This window comes from Osmerus eperlanus, chromosome 1, assembly GCF_963692335.1.
Source record: "Osmerus eperlanus chromosome 1, fOsmEpe2.1, whole genome shotgun sequence".
Lineage (NCBI taxonomy): Eukaryota > Metazoa > Chordata > Actinopteri > Osmeriformes > Osmeridae > Osmerus > Osmerus eperlanus.
The window spans coordinates 19,280,662-19,298,450 of NC_085018.1; the positions used below are offsets into that span (position 1 = coordinate 19,280,662).

Genomic DNA, 17,789 nt, shown 5'->3' on the forward strand with positions numbered 1-17,789 from the left:
CAATATAAAAATACAAATATTACAAAAAAATACAAATGTACAAGATACCATTTTGTAATGCAGTGCAAAAAGCAGTGTGTTTTAAGCAAGAAGTCATTAGTCAGTGTGGTCCCTTGGCCTTGTTGAAGAGGCCAACAGCAGACAGCATCTCAACAACAGCATCTCTCCCATATTAGAGCCCAGATGAAAAGAACCCATTTGTCAGCGTTCCAGAGGCCACATGATGACCTTAGGCTAGTCAAATTGTACACTCCCTACACACACACACACAAGGGGAACTTTTTGTAGAACTTCTCTGCAGAACCGTGGTTAGATCAGGCACAGGGCAAGCCTCATGGGGCTTTCTAGAGCTTGTGAGGGAATCTCTGAAATGTCTGTTTCTCTCCACATCACGTCCCTTCCTCTTTCTCTCTCGCTTTCTGTCTGTCTTCAATTCAGTGACAGTAACCAGGACCTCTGCCCTTTCTCCTGCTGACTGTGTGTTCTCCTCTCCCTCTCCCTTCTATGCTTGTTAACCTCGCTCTCTCCTTCCTTCCCTCTTTTCTTTCTCTCTCTTTCAGGTTGTGCGTGTGTCAGCAGGGTTTCTGCTGGGTTCTAGCGAGGCTGCTTTCAGGAGCTGGCTGTGACCTTGACTGCCCCCCCGGCCCACCATCTCTGCTGCAGTACATACCCTTCCTCCTCTTCCTCCTCCTTCTTCCTCCTCCTCCTTCCTCTCCTTCCTCCCCTTCTGATACAAGACCCACTAGGAAACTGCCAAGGAACTGACGCAAACTGTGTGCTGACACACACACTCGCATATCTGATAGTTACTTTGCAATCACACAACCACACACATAAAATGCACCCACATCCATGTAGGTACACACACACACCAGGATAATCACCTTGTTCCCTCACCATGCCAAAGAAAACGTGAGCATGTGTCCTCAACAAGAACCTGTTTCCTTCTTATCTTCTCTCTGTAAAGGATTTCTTCCTTTCTTAGTTATTTGGGGGATTGTAAGAATCTGGTATCTTCTGATAACTGGTAAGATTGTAAGAAAACCATAGATCTATATCTTTGATAGCCTATGATCTGGGCTCTGACTGAAATGGCAGTGCTGGAGGAGAAGTGACATCATCACATGAGGTCAGCTGCACATGAACAGCTGTTCCCTGAATCCTGTTTGGTCAGGGTCTTATCTGTCCTCCACACACACGCGCACACGCGCACACACACACACACGCGCACACACACACGCACACACAATACTGGGCTTCTTCTTACCCACTTTTCATCCATCTCTCGTTACTGTGTGAACTGATCAATAACAAGTCTGCAGTATTCAGCCATTTTACCCTCCATCAGTCTCCTGCCTCAGTGTGCAGGCAGCACCTTCTCCTCCAGTTACATGCTGTACTCATCAGCCCAGAGAAGATGTGGGGCTTCTTAGGGAGAAACAAACCAAGGCACCATCGATTTCTAACAGCATCTCAGACTCCTAAACAGGCAACTCTCAGCTCATATTCCCACTACAGAATCTACAAACACGCATATGAATTACTCTCAGGATATTCCCTTTGGCACAGAAATCTGAAGGGCCCGTGCTATACTGAAGGCTGTCTGTGTGTGTGTCTGTGTACTGCCATTTCTACTGGAGAGTTCTGCTGTTGACTGCCAGTCTGCAGCAAGTGGCTTACTCTATTCATCCCCACACACACACACACACACGTGCCCAGGACACAATAGCTCAGCAGAGAGACAGAGAGGGCGAGCAAGGGAGGGGGCCATACTGTACATAGACAAAGAGCAACACTGAAAAAGGTGGAGGCCAACCACCAGCCATGAGCTTTTATCTGCTTATCTAAGCCTTCCAAATCTGTTATGTTCCCCCTATCGCTCTCTAGATCTCATCTTTAGTATCTCTCTACCCGAGGGCCCTGCCCTCTCCTTTTCTCCTTGTCATCTCTCTCATTAACTCCTACTGTTAGTGTCCTTTCTCTGCATTTCTCTCAATGTCTCTCTAACACTCTGCCCAGTTCATCTCTTTCCTCCTCATCCCTCCATCCCTCCGTACCTGAGGAGGCGAGCAGAGATCCACTGGAGGAGGTCCGTCGGAGCATCCGGAGGCCGTCGCTCCAGGAGCGAGACTTGGGCAGCCGCCGCAGCAGCCGCCCCAGGCGCCTGGAGACCTGGCCAAAACACGCGCTGCCCACTGCCCCCTCGCCCTCCTCGTCCTCCTCCACCTCCCTCCCTGCCTCCCCCAGGCGGAAGGAGAGCTGGCTGAAGAACCCCCTGACCACCCCCTCACCCACCTCCCCGTCCTCCACCCCCTGCCCTGGCAGCAGTGTCGCTATCTGCCGGCCCGGGGCCTGGCACCATCCGGTGGGCAACATCCTGTGCCTGTAGTCCTGGCCTTCGCTGCCCCTCCGCTCCAGTGCCCGGCTGCCCCTCTCCCTCTGAGGGCTGCCCAGGCGCCAGCTCCCCCAGTGCCCCCCTCCTCCATCCCAGCGCAGCCACTCTGCCACCGGTGCCACGCTCCGAACCAACAGCCCCCTCTCCGCTCGCTCTGCCACCCCTCCACCGGAAGACCTCGTCCGTACCCCTTCCCTCACTTCTCCTCCTCTGGTCCCTCGCTCGTCTCCTCCACGCCGTCCCCGGTTCGATCGCGCCTCTGGTACCCGCGGCTCCGGCCCTCACGCTGGCTGTCGGCTGCTCTTCTTTCTCTCCCTCTAGTTTTCATTCACTTGTTCAGCGTCTGACGAAGTCCGTGTCTTCCTGTCATCCGGTTCTCTCTCGCTGGTTCTCTCTAGCCCTGCTCTGTGCGGCTCTGCTGCAGCACCCACACACTCTGCAGTAGCTAACAAACAGCCAGCTTAAAGAGACAGAGACCTCAAAATCCCAAACAGGCTCATCCCTCCTGTTTCCCTCTCTCCCTCCTGTTTCCCTCTCTCCCTCCTTCTCTCATTCACAAGGTCTTCCACTGTCCTCCCTGGCTCACACACACCTGTCAGTATCGGAACTTACAGGCCGGAGAACACACACACACACACACACGTAAGCCAGAGTACTGCAGTGCTGGATCCTGTCTCCTAAAGGGGTCCTCAACTTCCACCCTCTCCTTCTCTCTTTTCTTGTTCCCTCTCTCTCTCTCGCTCTGTGTGAAACACAGACTGGTAATAGGAAGTGATTCATCCACAGAGCAATGCAGAGACTAAGAAATCCTATTGGTGTAAATGACATGCATCACACCAGCTGAGAGAGAGAGGAGAGAGTGCGAGGGAGAGAGTGCGTATCTTGTTGTATATGATACGCAGTCCATTGGCTATTAATATGCACTGGAGGAGAGGGAGCAGACTGCTGGGAGTTTTCCTGCCCTACTTTTAAACCTGATGAGGTTGGAGACACAGGATGTACCAGTCTCTTCAGTCACATACACACACACACCTTTCCACTTGTATTACATAACAAACTGCAGCCCTGTGAGAAGGACTAGAACAAACTCTGCAGTCATGTCCTCGCCAGCTCCTCTCGGTATTGGTATTTCAATCCCAACACCAATGACTGGACATCCAGCATGGATCTCTGCTAGTGTGTGTGCTCGTCAGCTCTGCTGTCCTAGGACCCACCAAGGGCACCCTAAATATAGCAGAGCACAGTTCCCCACAGTTCTGTCTTACATATCAGTAAGAGAGCTGCGCGCACACACGAGCACACGCAAGCACACACACACACATAGGTTAGCTTGGCTCAGACGTGTCGAGCCAGCGAGTGCTGAGTGTGTTGTGTTGAACATGTGTAGCGTGGCATGTAAGCACAGGATGTTCAGAACCATTTAGCACCTTGGCTCCATCTGGTCTTTCCTCTCCCTCCTCCGGCCCAGTCAATGGGCCTTTGAGAAGAACCCAGCCAAGCTGCCGAGGAGGTGAGGAGGACAAGGCCAGTACTGTGTAAGGTAGGAGGGAGGGCAGCAGGGAGAGCGAGTATGGCGTACATGGGCATCGGGGTGAGAGGAGCACAGCAAGAGCAACAAGGTAGACGGAGGACCAGGGGTCATATGGACCAGGGTTAAGGAGACGATCTCGGAATCAGTTCTGAAGGCAGAGAATGCTTGTCCTTCAATAGACGAGTGATCTTCGTAAAGAGAGACCCAGACTGAATAAAAACAGACTGCATCTACATGCATCTTTCCTTGAGGTCTGTATGGGTTAGGTTAGTGAAAGAACGCGTGTCTGTCTGTCAGAGTGTGTCCTCCTAGGTGTTCTGTCAGCGTGTCACTTGCATACTTCACCGTGGATGCGATGACCAGAGTCTGACCCCAGTGTGCTAGAGAGAGAGAGAGAAGAGAGAGAGAGAGAGAGAGAGAGAGAGAGAGAGAGAGAGAGCAATCACCCCCTCTCTCAAGGCCGTAGCAAGCACGAGAGCAGAGAAGATTCCACATCAGACTGTGTGTGTAGGTCTGTCTGCATGTTTCTTTGACAACGACCTCTGAAACCTTAAACTGAATGTTAATCTGACGTCTGACTGTCTCTTAGCCAGTAATCCTACTGACTCCGACCCTGGGCCGTAATCTCACTGCAGGAGACGCTTCTCTGGGATTACGAGGCTGTTGGCAGTCCGAGAGAGAGAGAGAGAGAGAGAGAGAGAGAGAGAGAGAGAGAGAGAGAGAGAGAGAGAGAGAGAGAGAGAGAGAGAGAGAGAGAGAGAGAGAGAGAGAGAGAGAGAGAGAGGGACGAAACAGGGTGGATGGGCGATCCTAAATTAGACAGATTAGTGTCAGGGAGACAGACATAAGGAGCTATTAAGAGTCTGTCACACATATTCTACACGTCTGTCATATATTTTACACATGCTGGATGTCTGCTGCATGTCTGCTCAAGTCTGGAGGAGTGTGTGTGTGTGTGTCTGTGTGTGTGTGTGTGTGTGTGTGTGTGGGAGGGGGGGGGTCTGATACGGGGGATGTGAGGGTCCCTCCGTATTTAGATTCTGATTCCAGGGGCAGTAGCAACGTGACACGACAACACCGTGACACGACAACACCCCACCTCCATTAAGACTTGAAGTAAGGTCTCCCTTTTGCAGACCACATCAGGCATAGAATCTCTAGACATGCCCCAGAGGAACCACCACAGGCCTATTTAAAATCAACAATGGAAGAGAAACGAAAAGCTTGGGAGACATTTTCTTTGAAGAAGAAAAAAAGAAAGAAAGAAAAGAGAAAAAGAAAATGAAAGAAGTGTTTTTACTTGTTTATGGTTGACAAAGCCTCTGTCATTTACTATACTGGGCATATTTGAGTATATATTTGCGTGTGTGTGTAGGCTGATGGCACACTAAATCAGCTCTGCAGTACTGGACAATCTCTCCCCCTCCATCTCTCTTTTCCCTCCCATATCTCTCCCTCTCTTTCTCATCTCCCCATTGTTATATTGATATTGGCTCTCTCCCTCCTCTTGTCCTACACTCTGCCCTTCCCAGCCACTCCTCTTATCTGCCTGTGTTTCACTCTGACGCAGCTCAACGTTTTGTCTGCTGCTCCAAATACTTCCCATCCGTGACCCCTCCCTCTCTTTTCACACTCTTCTCCAGCAGTTCTGTCCATCTATCATGTGTCTCCCCTCCCTCCCTCCCCCCTCTCTTCCCTCTGAGTCCTGCAGCAGTCTCCCCATGAGAGCTGCTGACACACTGCCAGCTCAGCATCTCTCTGTCTCTCTCTCTCTGTCTCTCTCTCTCTGTCTCTCTCTCTCTGTCTCTCTCTCTCTGTCTCTCTCTCTGTCTCACACACACACACACACACACACACACACACACACACACACACACACACTGAGAGAGCAGACACCTCATTGGGACAGTAGAGACCTCACTGGGGTCACTGTAGCAGGATGGACAGGAGAGGGCCACTTCCCCCTCCAGAGACACCAACTAAACATACTGTGAAACCATGAGAAGCATACCTTAGAACAACATGCCCCTGTAAACATCCCCATAAACACCTCTTTAGATGAAACATACAGCTGACACACACACACACACACCAGTGTCAAAGCCTCTCTGTTCCCACCCTAAGGACGCTGAGGCAGCAAATCACACGCTGCAGACAGCGAGAGGGAGGCTGGCAGGAGCAGATAATGGGGTTTCCATAGGAAGCTTTTGGCTGCAACTCTGCATCTGAATGCTTGGCAATGTCATGCTGTAACTGACCCGCTTTCTCCTCCCTCTTCAAACACACACACGCAATTTGTTATTCAGCTTCTGTGTGTCTGAGACAGTCTTATTAGCTTAGTCGCCAGATGCCACATCCACAAATAAAAGGAAAAGTCAAATCAACAATTATAGGCTACATGAATTGGCTATCTGCCTATCAAGCTACTGCAACGAGCGCTGTCTCGTTTTATACCCCGTCCTTATAGAGGACAACTACCACTCCCGTCTAATACTAGAGGACAAGTGGATGTTACAGAAGCTTTCTTTTCTGCTCAACATACGGCTGTATACTTACTTTGACACTTCAGCGCCTGCGCAGTGATTTGACGGCTGCATGCATCGCACCAGTCCTGCGTAACGGTCTTGGGTTCAAATCGGTGGCCCGTTTCTGTCCTTACGAAGATGGACCAGGCCTCTCTCCGACGGGGCTCAGTGCGCGCAAGCTTCACGACTCCAGTCTTGCTCTGTGTCAGCTGCAACGGAGTATGATGTCCAGTGCTGGCCTGGTACGCACGTTTCCCGTTAGACATGTGTGACTGTGCTCCGTTGTATTCATTAGAAACCGGTGTGCTTGATATTACATTCATGGCAGTTTTCTTCAGTGAACCTCCCCGCCGACCACCTGCATTTTGATTTGAGTCACTTTCGACATTGCTGTTATTGTCGCACCTTTGGTCGGTGCGTTCCCCCTCCGTCCCCGTTGTGCTTCTCTCGTTGTTGCTGCTGCTGGTGTCGCAAACTGTGCCGTGCTCTGTGTCCCCGACCGGGCTACGTGGCGTCTCGGACTGAATCCCGCAACCTTTCCCGGTTTGCTCTCCTGTCCTTGATTTGTCGTCTCGCTGTGCTGAGGAAAATGAGCCATTTAGTGACCCTACTGATGCTGCCGAGTCCGTCACTGCTTTATTCGTTACCGACCCACACTCCCCCGATCCCGAGCTTTTCCTGAACATCCTCTTCTCTAAAGAAGATTTTCTCGGCAAAATGAATTTCTTTATCCCGGTCGCCGTAAATTTGGGGAGGAAGAGCTGAGGTTCCGAATCGAGGCGATGTGGACACGGGTGCTGTCCTACCAAACTAACTGAAGCCATTGCCCTGTGCTCAACGTGAAGAGTAGTGTACAGCAGACCGTGCTGTGAATGTAAACTAGTTTGAAGCGTGAGCCAAGCGTGCGCCTCTGATAGTGACAGCTTTTAAAGGCTAAACGCGCGCTCACTTAAACGGCCACGCGCCTAATTCATGGAGTACGGACTTTATTTGAAATGTTATAACAGAACTGTGTCGCCACTTCCACAAAACTCCTCCTCCCAATTCATCCTGGTGGTTTCTGTCTTTAGAATTTGTGTCCACTCTGATGGTAGCTTTTCTAAAATTACGATACTTCTGGGCGAAAAAGCACCGTTGGCTACCTCTTTTCTGCAGACATATTCAAATAAAGATGATATCCTGGTAATATTGTGCTGTGGCCTAACCTTGTACTAAAGCAAGAAAAGACTGATAGGAAACTCGATTAGCTTACATTGAATAAAGTGATTTCCATGGAAATACAGATCTCTTTAGATAGGCCTATATCACATTTGTTCACTCTGAGGAAAAAAAACTAAAAACTAATGACAAGAGTGAACATGTTCTCCCTGCTAGACAGAAACCCCCCAAGAATACACAGAAACAACACTACATTTATATGACTTTCACTTTCACACACAGAAGGTGTTTACCCCTCAGTATTTTTGTTTTTCATCAGCCACCATGTGGCCATTTAATATCAATTAAATTCAAAAGAAACTGAACATTCGTCAAACATAATAATGTAGATTACGAATCCGTGTCTGATGTCATGCATGTGCTTTTGTTGTTCCCTGATGTTGACCTTCATTTCTCTGTGACTTTCCCTGGGTTCTCCCCTCCCCTCCGGTTTCATCAGAAGGTCAATGACGTACTGGAGGTTCCCATTTCTTCTTTTTACTAATATACTGTATGACATAAACAGCATGGCAAACTACCAGATGAACACCACTTTTTTGGTCCCTTTGTGATCAGATGTTGAGCTGGGTAATCTATAGAGAGAACAACAGAAGACTAAGATACTATCTAGCTGCTGACTCTAATCCTGGGTCCTGCTCCTGATAGATTGACAGCGATTAAGAGTAAATATAGCATTAAATACTACCGTACTTGTATACGCTTGTAATACTGATTGTAATACTTCAGGCTGAATGTCTCCAGTGGAGTGCTGGTTGTAGTCAGGTATCAGACAGTATTGACTGGGCATGAGGAATTCTTTTTATTACTCTTCTGCAACCTTATCAGATCGTCTAGCTAGTCAGCAGAAGAGAGCCGTGAGTCAATAATAATAAAGTTAGCAAGTCAATAAGAGTCTTTCACACAAAGGGTGACTGGAGGAAACAAGGTCAGTAACTGGTCGGACACCAGAGGGAGGAGTCCAGAGGAGTTTCCAAAACATCCATCACTCTGGCACTCCATTAAAAATACAATAACACTAAATATGATAATGAGGGCTGTGTGGACTGCAATTTTTGCTAAGGTAGTACAGCATATACAGTTAGGTCCATAAATATTTGGACATTGACACAATTTTCATCATTTTGGCTCTGTATACCACCACAATGGATTTGAAATGAAACAATCAAGATGTGCTTTAAGTGCAGACTTTCAGCTTTAATTTCAGGGTATTTACATCCAAATCAGGTGAACGGTGTAGGAATTACAATACATTTTATATGTGGCCCCCCCCTTTTTAAGGGACCAAAAGTAATTGGACAATTGGCTGCTCAGCTGTTCCATGGCCAGGTGTATGTTACTCCCTCATGGGAGTTTGTTATTTCATTGACAAGGAGCAGATAAAAGGTCTAGAGTTCATTTCAAGTATGGTATTTGTGTTTGGAATCTGTTGCTGTCAACTCTCAATATGAAGTCCAAAGAGCTGTCACCATCAGTGAAGCAAGCCATCGTTAGGCTGAAAAATCAAAACAAACCTATCAGAGAGATAGCAAAAACATTAGGTGTGGCTCAATCAACTGTTTGGTACATTCTTAAAAAGAAAGAACGCACTGGTGAGCTCAGCAACACCAAAAGACCCGGAAGACCACGGAAAACAACTGTGGTGGATGACAGAAGAATTCTTTCCCTGGTGAAGAAAAACCCCTTCACAACAGTTGGCCAGATCAAGAACACTCTCCAGGAGGTAGGCGTATCTGTGTCAAAGTCAAAAATTAAGAGAAGACTTCACCAGAGTAAATACAGAGGGTTCACCACAAGATGTAAACCATTGGTGAGTCTCAAAAACAGGAAGACCAGATTAGAGTTTGCCAAAAAACATCTAAAAGAGCCTGTACAGTTCTGGAACAACATCCTATGGACAGATGAGACCAAGATCAACTTGTACCAGAATGATGGGAAGAGAAGAGTATGGAGAAGGGAAGGAACTGCTCATGATCCAAAGCATACCACCTCATCAGTGAAGCATGGTGGAGGTAGTGTTATGGCGTGGGCATGTATGGCTGCCAATGGAACTGGTTCCCTTGTATTTATCGATGATGTGACTGCTGACAAAAGCAGTAGGATGAATTCTGAAGTGTTTCTGGCAATATTATCTGCTCAGATTCAGCCAAATGCTTCAGAACTCATAGGACGGCGCTTCACAGTGCAGATGGACAATGACCCGAAGCATACTGCGAAAGCAACCAAAGAGTTTTTTAAGGCAAAGAAGTGGAATGTTCTGCAATGGCCAAGTCAATCACCTGACCTAAATCCAATTGAGCATGCATTTCACTTGCTAAAGACAAAACTGAAGGGAAAATGCCCCAAGAACAAACAGGAACTGAAGACAGTTGCAGTAGAGGCCTGGCAGAGCATCACCAGGGACAAAACCCAGCGTCTGGTGATGTCTATGGGTTCCAGACTTCAGGCTGTCATTGACTGCAAAGGATTTGCAACCAAGTATTAAAAGTGACAATTAGATTTATGATTATGTTAGTTTGTCCAATTATTTTTGGTCCCTTAAAAAGGGGGGGGCCACATATAAAATGTGTTGTAATTCCTACACCGTTCACCTGATTTGGATGTAAATACCCTGAAATTAAAGCTGAAAGTCTGCACTTAAAGCACATCTTGATTGTTTCATTTCAAATCCATTGTGGTGGTATACAGAGCCAAAATGATGAAAATGGTGTCAATGTCCAAATATTTATGGACCTAACTGTATCTCTTTCCTGCCCCACCAACAAACAAAAGAACAGTATTAACAAAAAAAAGGACACATACATCCCTTTATTTCCCTTTGTTTGATAAGGACGTGTGCTAGTGGAGTGGAGTCATGGGATCACAGTGTAGTCATGCTAGATCAGGCTTCAATGCGGCTGGTGCTGGTGTACCCAACCTGCAAAACCCGCACACAGTTAGTCCTACATGGCCTTGTCGTCAGCAGTCAATAACCCAGAAAGAGAGCTAACTGACCTCTCTATGATGCTATTGTTGCACTGTAGTTCCCCCACCAGAATCTCCATCTCCTCTTTCAGATGGTACATCCTGAACATGAAGTGCAACATAAGTGAAGAGTTCAACAGGATGCACCGCACACCAAGAGAACAGCCAAGCGGGTAGATAGACAGACCTGAGGACCATTTGGTCCTTGTCCCTCGAAGGTTCTGCTGCCTCTTGTTTTGCTCCATTAGGCTGGAGCAGGATGTTGTCGAGGACCTGGGGGAGGAGAAGGGGAGGGGTGTGGTGAGACTGAGCTACGAACACCAAGTCAGGATGAAGGGCTCCAAACAGGGGTCAGGGGTCAACCTTGTTCTGGTGTTCCTCAAACATCTCTAGGTCAGCCATCAGCCCTTGTGACAAATGGCCAAAGTCTTCCAGCCTACTCTGCATGTTATGGAGAATGCTGTGAGGACACATACACATGCACACAAACAGACACAATTATGCCATTGTCATCATTAACCTATTCCTATGAATAGTATGGCTTGGTGTATGAGTGTGTATGTGTTTGTGCACATTTTAATGTAATCATCTTATCCAAAGCAACGTGCATGGGATCTGGACCTGTGTGCTCTTGATCTGCAGTCTGAAGCTCTAACCACTGAGCTATACCTATCCCCTGTGTGTGTGTGTGTGTGTGTTTGTGTGTATGTGTGTATGTGTGTATGCACCTGCTCCATGTTGTAGCTGAGGTCAGTAGGTCTTTGTACTTCTGTAGACAGTCGACTCTGTACAGCCCCTTTACACGTCTGATGTGTGTAGACAGCTGGATCCTTAGACAGACACAGACAGACAGACAGACACAGACAGACAGACAGACAGACAGGAGGCTGTCACTGCAGACCTCTCCAACTAGTAGCTGTACTGCAGTCATGTACAGGTGGCATACTTACTTTTCAAACTTGTGGATCTGCTCATCATTGTATGAAAGCTCTATGACAAGTATACCAATATTAGGATGCATATAAATGATAATGACAAGTAAAAAAAACACATAAAAGCACACACACACACACACATACTGCCATTAAGTCTGTCCTTGCGGTACTGCTGGTGAATGGCCATGATCTTCTCCAGCAGGGTCTTCATCCTCTGCCGGCTGAAGAGGGGAGAGGTCAGACAAGTTTCAAATGGGACCTGCACACATCTCTCTTAGTAACAGCAATTGAAACTACAAGGACCCCTACTGGCCCAAGCCTGAGTTTACACCCCAACAGTTCACTCTTACAGACAATACTAAACCCACCCAACAGTACCAGTCACTCCCCCAGTCTAAGTAGCTGGTTCTCCAGGTGGTCAAGGGTCTCACCTCTTGTCCAGGGCCAGGCCCTCAAAATATTTGGCCAGTTCCACGTGCAGGTGCTCCAGGTGGTTCTGGAAGTCTCTGATCCCAGCATCATACACAGGGAGGAGGTCTTGGATCTACAGGGTGAAACCCGGACATATAGCAGATCTTTATTTGCAAAAACCTCCTGTGTAATAAGGTACCATCTTCATTCTTTTTGAGTCCTGATGGTTCTCACCCGACGCATCTTCTGGTTGTTGTCGTTGGAGCTTGGAGGGTCGGAGGTGTGCTTGACTCTGTGAGAAGAGAGAAGGAAAAAGAGGAGAGAGATGAGATGATTCAGATGCTTCTCTGAGTTCACACAGCAACACGGGCAAGTCTTCAGCCGTCTAGTCTCCTCTACTACAGAGACATAAAGAGAAACAGAGAGAACTGTGTGACTCACTGGTTATGCAGCCTATATTCTGTGTCGATGCAAGGTTTTAGTCTCATGTTGAGCATCCTTATGATGAGTATGGCATCACCACATTCCTTGCGCATTTTCATCCTGGGGAGAGGAGGGTGGGTGGGCAGAGTTGATGCAGTTGTCTGTATTTTTTGGCCTTACGGTGATGTGTGTGTGCTGTGCGAGTGTGTGTGTGTCTTACATATAGCTATAGTATCCTTGTAGTAACTGTTCTCTGTTTTGATGCAAGGCATTAACCATCCTCAGATACTGATGAACCACTCCTACCATCACCTAAAGAGGAGAGAGGAAGACAAGGAGTGGAAGAGGAGGAGGAGGCAACTGTGACTGACTTGAAACACATCATCATCAGCAGTTCATGGTATTCTGGGAGTTTTAGTACCCTGGAGAAGTGGGAGTCTGTCACAACGTCAAACTTGGACGGGATGGGAAAAGTGTCCGCTGCCAAGAGGAAAACAATCCAGATTTAGCATGTGTGTCTGTGTTTGCAGGTGTCTGTGTGGGTTGTGTTGCTGTGTGTGTGTGTGTGTCTCTTACGCTCTCTGTGAGGCAGTCCTGTGTGTGTCTCTGTCCCACGACTGAGCAGTATTAGGGGCTGGGAGGGGGAGGTGGGGGGGAAGTTCACCACTTTCATGGAGGGCTCCAGCAAGAGGTCATGACCCAGGAAGAGGTAGTGCTGTAGTTCCACTTGCACCGCAGTCTGTGCCGCTACCTCCTCATAGAAGATGGACACCCTGAAAAGAGGAGGGAAGTGAAAACAGAAAAATTGGACACACATTTACTGAAGCAAAACAGCTCAAATCGACTACCATAATATTCAGTATGAGAAGGGAAGCACTTTCACCTAAGCTTGAAACATCAGTGGCAACACTGACATAATATTGAGAATGACCATAAATTGTTGCTAGAAGCTCCAAGTCAAGAGGAAATGCGTGTATGTTTAAAGGGAGTCATACGTGCTGTAGTGGTGTATGTATATCACATGTGCAGAGGCCTGCATTAGGGAGAAGACGTAGACTGTCACACGCTGCAGTATGTCTGTGGCGGCAGAGAAGAACTGGTCGAAAACCCAGCACCTCCCCTGGTCAGGCTCCAGAATAGCAGCCAGCATTGGCACCAACTGCACCCTCAGACCCCTACAGAAAGAAGGAGGGAAATTACCAATGACAGAGTTTCCAAACATGAGAATGCAGACTCCCTCCCTCCCTCACATACTGTGAGAGTTGGCAGTTGTGTGGTAGGTTGTAGCCCCACTCGATGGGTCCATCCTCCACTCTCTGTACTCCAGAAATGGCTGCAGCAGGGACCTCTGTGGTTATCTTGAACCTACAGGACAACCACAAACACTCATACCTGAGCCTGTACACACACACAAACACACACACACTTTCAAACACACACAGCACGTACATGACAAGTTTGTTTCTACGGGCTCCACCAAAGGGTATGAAGGGTAGAGAGCCAGTGGCAGCGTGGTAAAACGTCACTCCAATACTCCACAGGTCCACACACACGCCATAGGTCTTGTGTTGGGGCTTATGTAGCACTGCACGTTCATACATGTCTGGGTGCTACACACACACACACACACACACACACACACACACACACACACACACACACACACACACACACACACACACACACACACACACACACACACACACACACACACACACACACACACACACACACACACACACAGACACAGACACACAGAGAGACAGTATAATGAACAGTGAGTTAGGTACTGTATGTTGTTAAAGCTCCATTCTCCTGTTGGGCCTAAACATGTTCCTGTCAGAGTACCCCCCTCACTCACGAGATACTCCTCTGTTCCATAGATGGATACAAACTTCTCATCATCGTCCAGTGCCCTCGCCGCTCCAAAGTCAGTGAGTTTATAGATGGATCTCCCGTCCTCTGCAACCTGACGCATGATGTTGCCAGGCTTAATGTCCCTGTGCACCACCCCGTTCTCCCGTAGATGGGTCATTCCATTGACTATTGGGGATAACCATAGGAAAAGTTTAATCGAAGGAATGGGGGTTTAGGGTGTATAAGTATGTATATACTGTGTATGTGTGTGTTTTAAGTTATGTAAAACTGCAAAAACAGTCCAGTATTCCAGCTTCACACCAGTCCCTACCTACACACTCTAGTACTGTACGGAACTCCAGCTCCTGCAGTCCAAAGGAATGTTCTGGCTCCTCTAAGAGACCCAGCAGATTGCCCCCAGAACAATACTCCATAATCAGTACCTTCTGCTTAGATGCCAGCTAGAGAGAGATGGAGAGATCAATAACAGCAATAACACTTTTAAACTATGTTATGGGTGGTAAAGCTTGTATTATTTGCTAGCCATGTCTCCTCGTGTCCTGTCCTCCTCTCTAATCCTCATCTTCTTACCTCCTCAACAGCAAACAGCTTGACAATGTTGTTATGGTTGAGTCTCCTGAGCATTTCAAACTCTCTCATCTGGACTTCTAATGGACGATGGTAGCTCACCTCATTAAACACCTTAACTGCCACATGTTCACCGGTTCTCTATGCACACGCACACACACCCATAAAAATGTCAGTATCTTTTCACACACTACCTTATCACACAGCATTCTCCCCCCACACACTACTGTTTTGCACATGAAAGTGAAGTCAGACATGATAGGTAAATAGAGGAAATAAGACAGCACTTTTACTGTATGAGAACTTGGCGTTAAATAGGTTGCATGAGGAAGCATGTCTCTTTTGGAGATTATATATAACTATATTCAGCCTTGACCTTCCAAACCATAAAACAGAGTTACCTTTTTGCGTGCTTTAAAAACACTGGCTGTTGCTCCATGACCCAGTACATCATCAACACACCACAAATAGTTGGCTGTACTGGCTATCATCTTCGGGAAACAAATGCGTCCTGGTCACATTAAAGTAAGTTATTTTTTCCGAATCCCCATAGAGCTGAAAACTTTGTTAACCCTTGTGTTATCTTCGGGTCATTCTGACCCATCAGTCATTGTGACCCACTGTCGTATTGCGACAAATTTACCTCATACAAAAACAAAGTGAAGCATTTTCTTTTAACTGTCGGGCTGTCTCAGACCCCCCACATTGCAATGGTTAAAAGAAAATTATTTTTATTTGTTTTTGTATTGGGTGAAATTGGGTAAACACAACGATGGTTCGTTGTGAACCTTTGGGTCATGTGACCCGAAGGCAGCACGAGGGTTAACGGTTAATTTGTATCGGCCGGAATTTTTACCCAAACGTTGACAGGTATGGTAATCTCACGCCAAACTTTTGATTAAACTTGAGAGCCCTGTAGCCTAAATATAATAAACAAAGAGTATGAATAACATCGCAAACTCACAGAAAGTGCAAACAGGGTTACAAACAGTTACAAATCGGCCGACATACATACACACCTCTCACGTTGGTATTAAGTTGTTTCACTAGTGTAGTTACACCAGTTGTCTAAACTGGAGCTAGACTAGATGAGAGAAGAATATAGGGTTCAGTCCGTGTCTTCTGACTATGAGTAACTGATGTGAAAATATATACAACGTAAACAAAAGAACGATTGTTGTTACAGCTGTACTTTTCACAAACATGACTACTAGGAAGATGTCTGCGGAAACACTGAAAGGCATGTCAAGCAAGTTTCGATCTGTCACTTCCGAGTGAAGAAGGCACATACGCCATAACATGAAACGCATTCATTCGTTTCATGTTATGAAGTCTGCTGTAGAAATGTAGGATTTTATACTATTATTAACAAAGGTATGTCCTGTTTTCACAGAAACGAGTTTGACGAACGTTTAATCCAGGTGTTTGATTCTCTTGAAGCCTCTGGCTATCTTCTAGCGGAAGGTATGGTTACTACATCTTTCCAAAGCCTTTTTGCATTTCCATTTGTTAGCTTGCAAATTAATTCATTAGCAATTGGTTATTCAATTATCGAGCAACCATAGTCACCTTGAACTTTGAGAGGAGGGAAGGTGTTGTATGAAAAGGCTCTTGAGATGAAACTATTTTCGTTTGTCCATGATTCACGCCCAGTACTTCCTTCCTCCCCTCTCGGTCACTCGTAGCCGAAATGCCTCACACACGCGCACACACGCGATGTTGAATATAGCTCATCCTTGCACCTGACTGGTTGGCATATTTACATCCGCTCGGAGTATGTATGTGTGTGTGTGTCAGAGAAAGATAATATGGTTTTATGTTAGACAGAAGAATGACGATGTGTTGGTTTGTTTGCATATGCATGACCAAAATTGGATCAAGTCACATCAGCACCACTATCGATGACAGGTACTTTTATAGCAAGCAATGTTTATTAAAAAATCTACTACAAGAACTACACATAATTATATAAGGCTTATTTGATTAAACTACTATTGCTATTACTGTACAATATTGTACCAAAAAAGAGTGTACCTCTGTAATGTACAACATTGTATATACAAAGTACATCTGAACACAGGACTCTCCAGTAATACAGAGACAACTATAAATAGATTTGACATTACGGTCATTTTTTTTTTTTTTAGTTCTGCTGTTTTTCAAATGGACAAGAAGAAATGCATATTCAACAATATTCAATTCAAACAAAACAAGCCATTCTCACTAGGTCAGTCCACAAGCACACGCCAGGTCATTCAAGTGCACAATGATTGGTTTTTGATCCACTGATGAGAATGGGTTGGAAACAGAGGCTTCTGGTCCAGTAAGGAGCCCCTACACACACACACTACCCACCCATACGTATATGGTACAAGTGTATGATGTGCGTTAATGCCTCTGCCCCCTCCACTCCACACACACACACACACACACATCCCCCCACAGATGCTCTCACATGTACTTCACAATCCCTCCAGCTGTTGAGATGAGGGCAACAGAAACACATCAGGTAACACACACAGTCCACAGAGAAAACAACATGACAGTTAGAATCCAACCAGCAGGTACATATGGAACGCAGTACGACAGTCACAATCCTGGGTGGAAGAGAAAACTCTGGCAGCAGAAAAATATTGACGGTGGTGGTGTCTGTGTTGTCCTCTAAAGGTTGGTACCCCAGGGACCATGGGACTGGCTACTGTTTAGACACCCACACTAACCGCTAATACGAGGCGAGTCCCTCTGCTGACTGAGGGGGTAGAGGATCACATCCACACACATATTTCATGGGGAACATTGGAAACGCTAGCATGGTGGCTCTTGGGACATAGGAAGTACTACTGCTGACTCTGCCTCCTTCCAGAGTTCCCCTCTGGTTCCTGTGAGCAGCGATTGGTTGGTTCCCTTTATGGTGAGGTCAGCCGGATACCTGTCAGTTGTGAGGG

General features: G+C 46.8%; 1 protein-coding gene across 8 annotated transcripts; it reads right to left on the minus strand.

The window, feature by feature from the left end:
* Positions 1 to 7,907: 7,907 nt before the first annotated feature.
* Positions 7,908 to 16,561, minus strand: ikbke (inhibitor of nuclear factor kappa B kinase subunit epsilon). Of its 8 annotated transcripts, XM_062468308.1 has the most exons (23): positions 16,414 to 16,557; positions 15,864 to 15,928; positions 15,701 to 15,764; positions 15,246 to 15,355; positions 14,848 to 14,985; positions 14,588 to 14,717; positions 14,261 to 14,442; positions 13,849 to 14,009; positions 13,654 to 13,764; positions 13,395 to 13,574; positions 12,976 to 13,172; positions 12,821 to 12,879; positions 12,620 to 12,711; positions 12,418 to 12,519; positions 12,211 to 12,268; positions 11,997 to 12,109; positions 11,710 to 11,786; positions 11,581 to 11,620; positions 11,359 to 11,460; positions 10,994 to 11,090; positions 10,818 to 10,903; positions 10,661 to 10,732; positions 10,461 to 10,583 (listed from the first exon to the last, which is right to left on the minus strand). In XM_062468308.1, exons 4-23 carry the CDS (start codon positions 15,333 to 15,335, stop codon positions 10,538 to 10,540), a joined length of 2,133 nt encoding a protein of 710 aa, XP_062324292.1. In that variant the 5' UTR covers positions 15,336 to 15,355; positions 15,701 to 15,764; positions 15,864 to 15,928; positions 16,414 to 16,557; the 3' UTR covers positions 10,461 to 10,537. The 8 variants fall into 8 exon arrangements, 6 of the variants coding, with proteins under 6 accessions (XP_062324292.1, XP_062324264.1, XP_062324300.1 ...); XR_009931003.1 differs by lacking the exon at positions 16,414 to 16,557 and adding an exon at positions 7,908 to 8,241 and having other exon boundaries at positions 10,469 to 10,583; positions 15,701 to 16,296; XM_062468280.1 differs by having other exon boundaries at positions 15,701 to 15,980; positions 16,414 to 16,561.
* Positions 16,562 to 17,789: the final 1,228 nt, after the last annotated feature.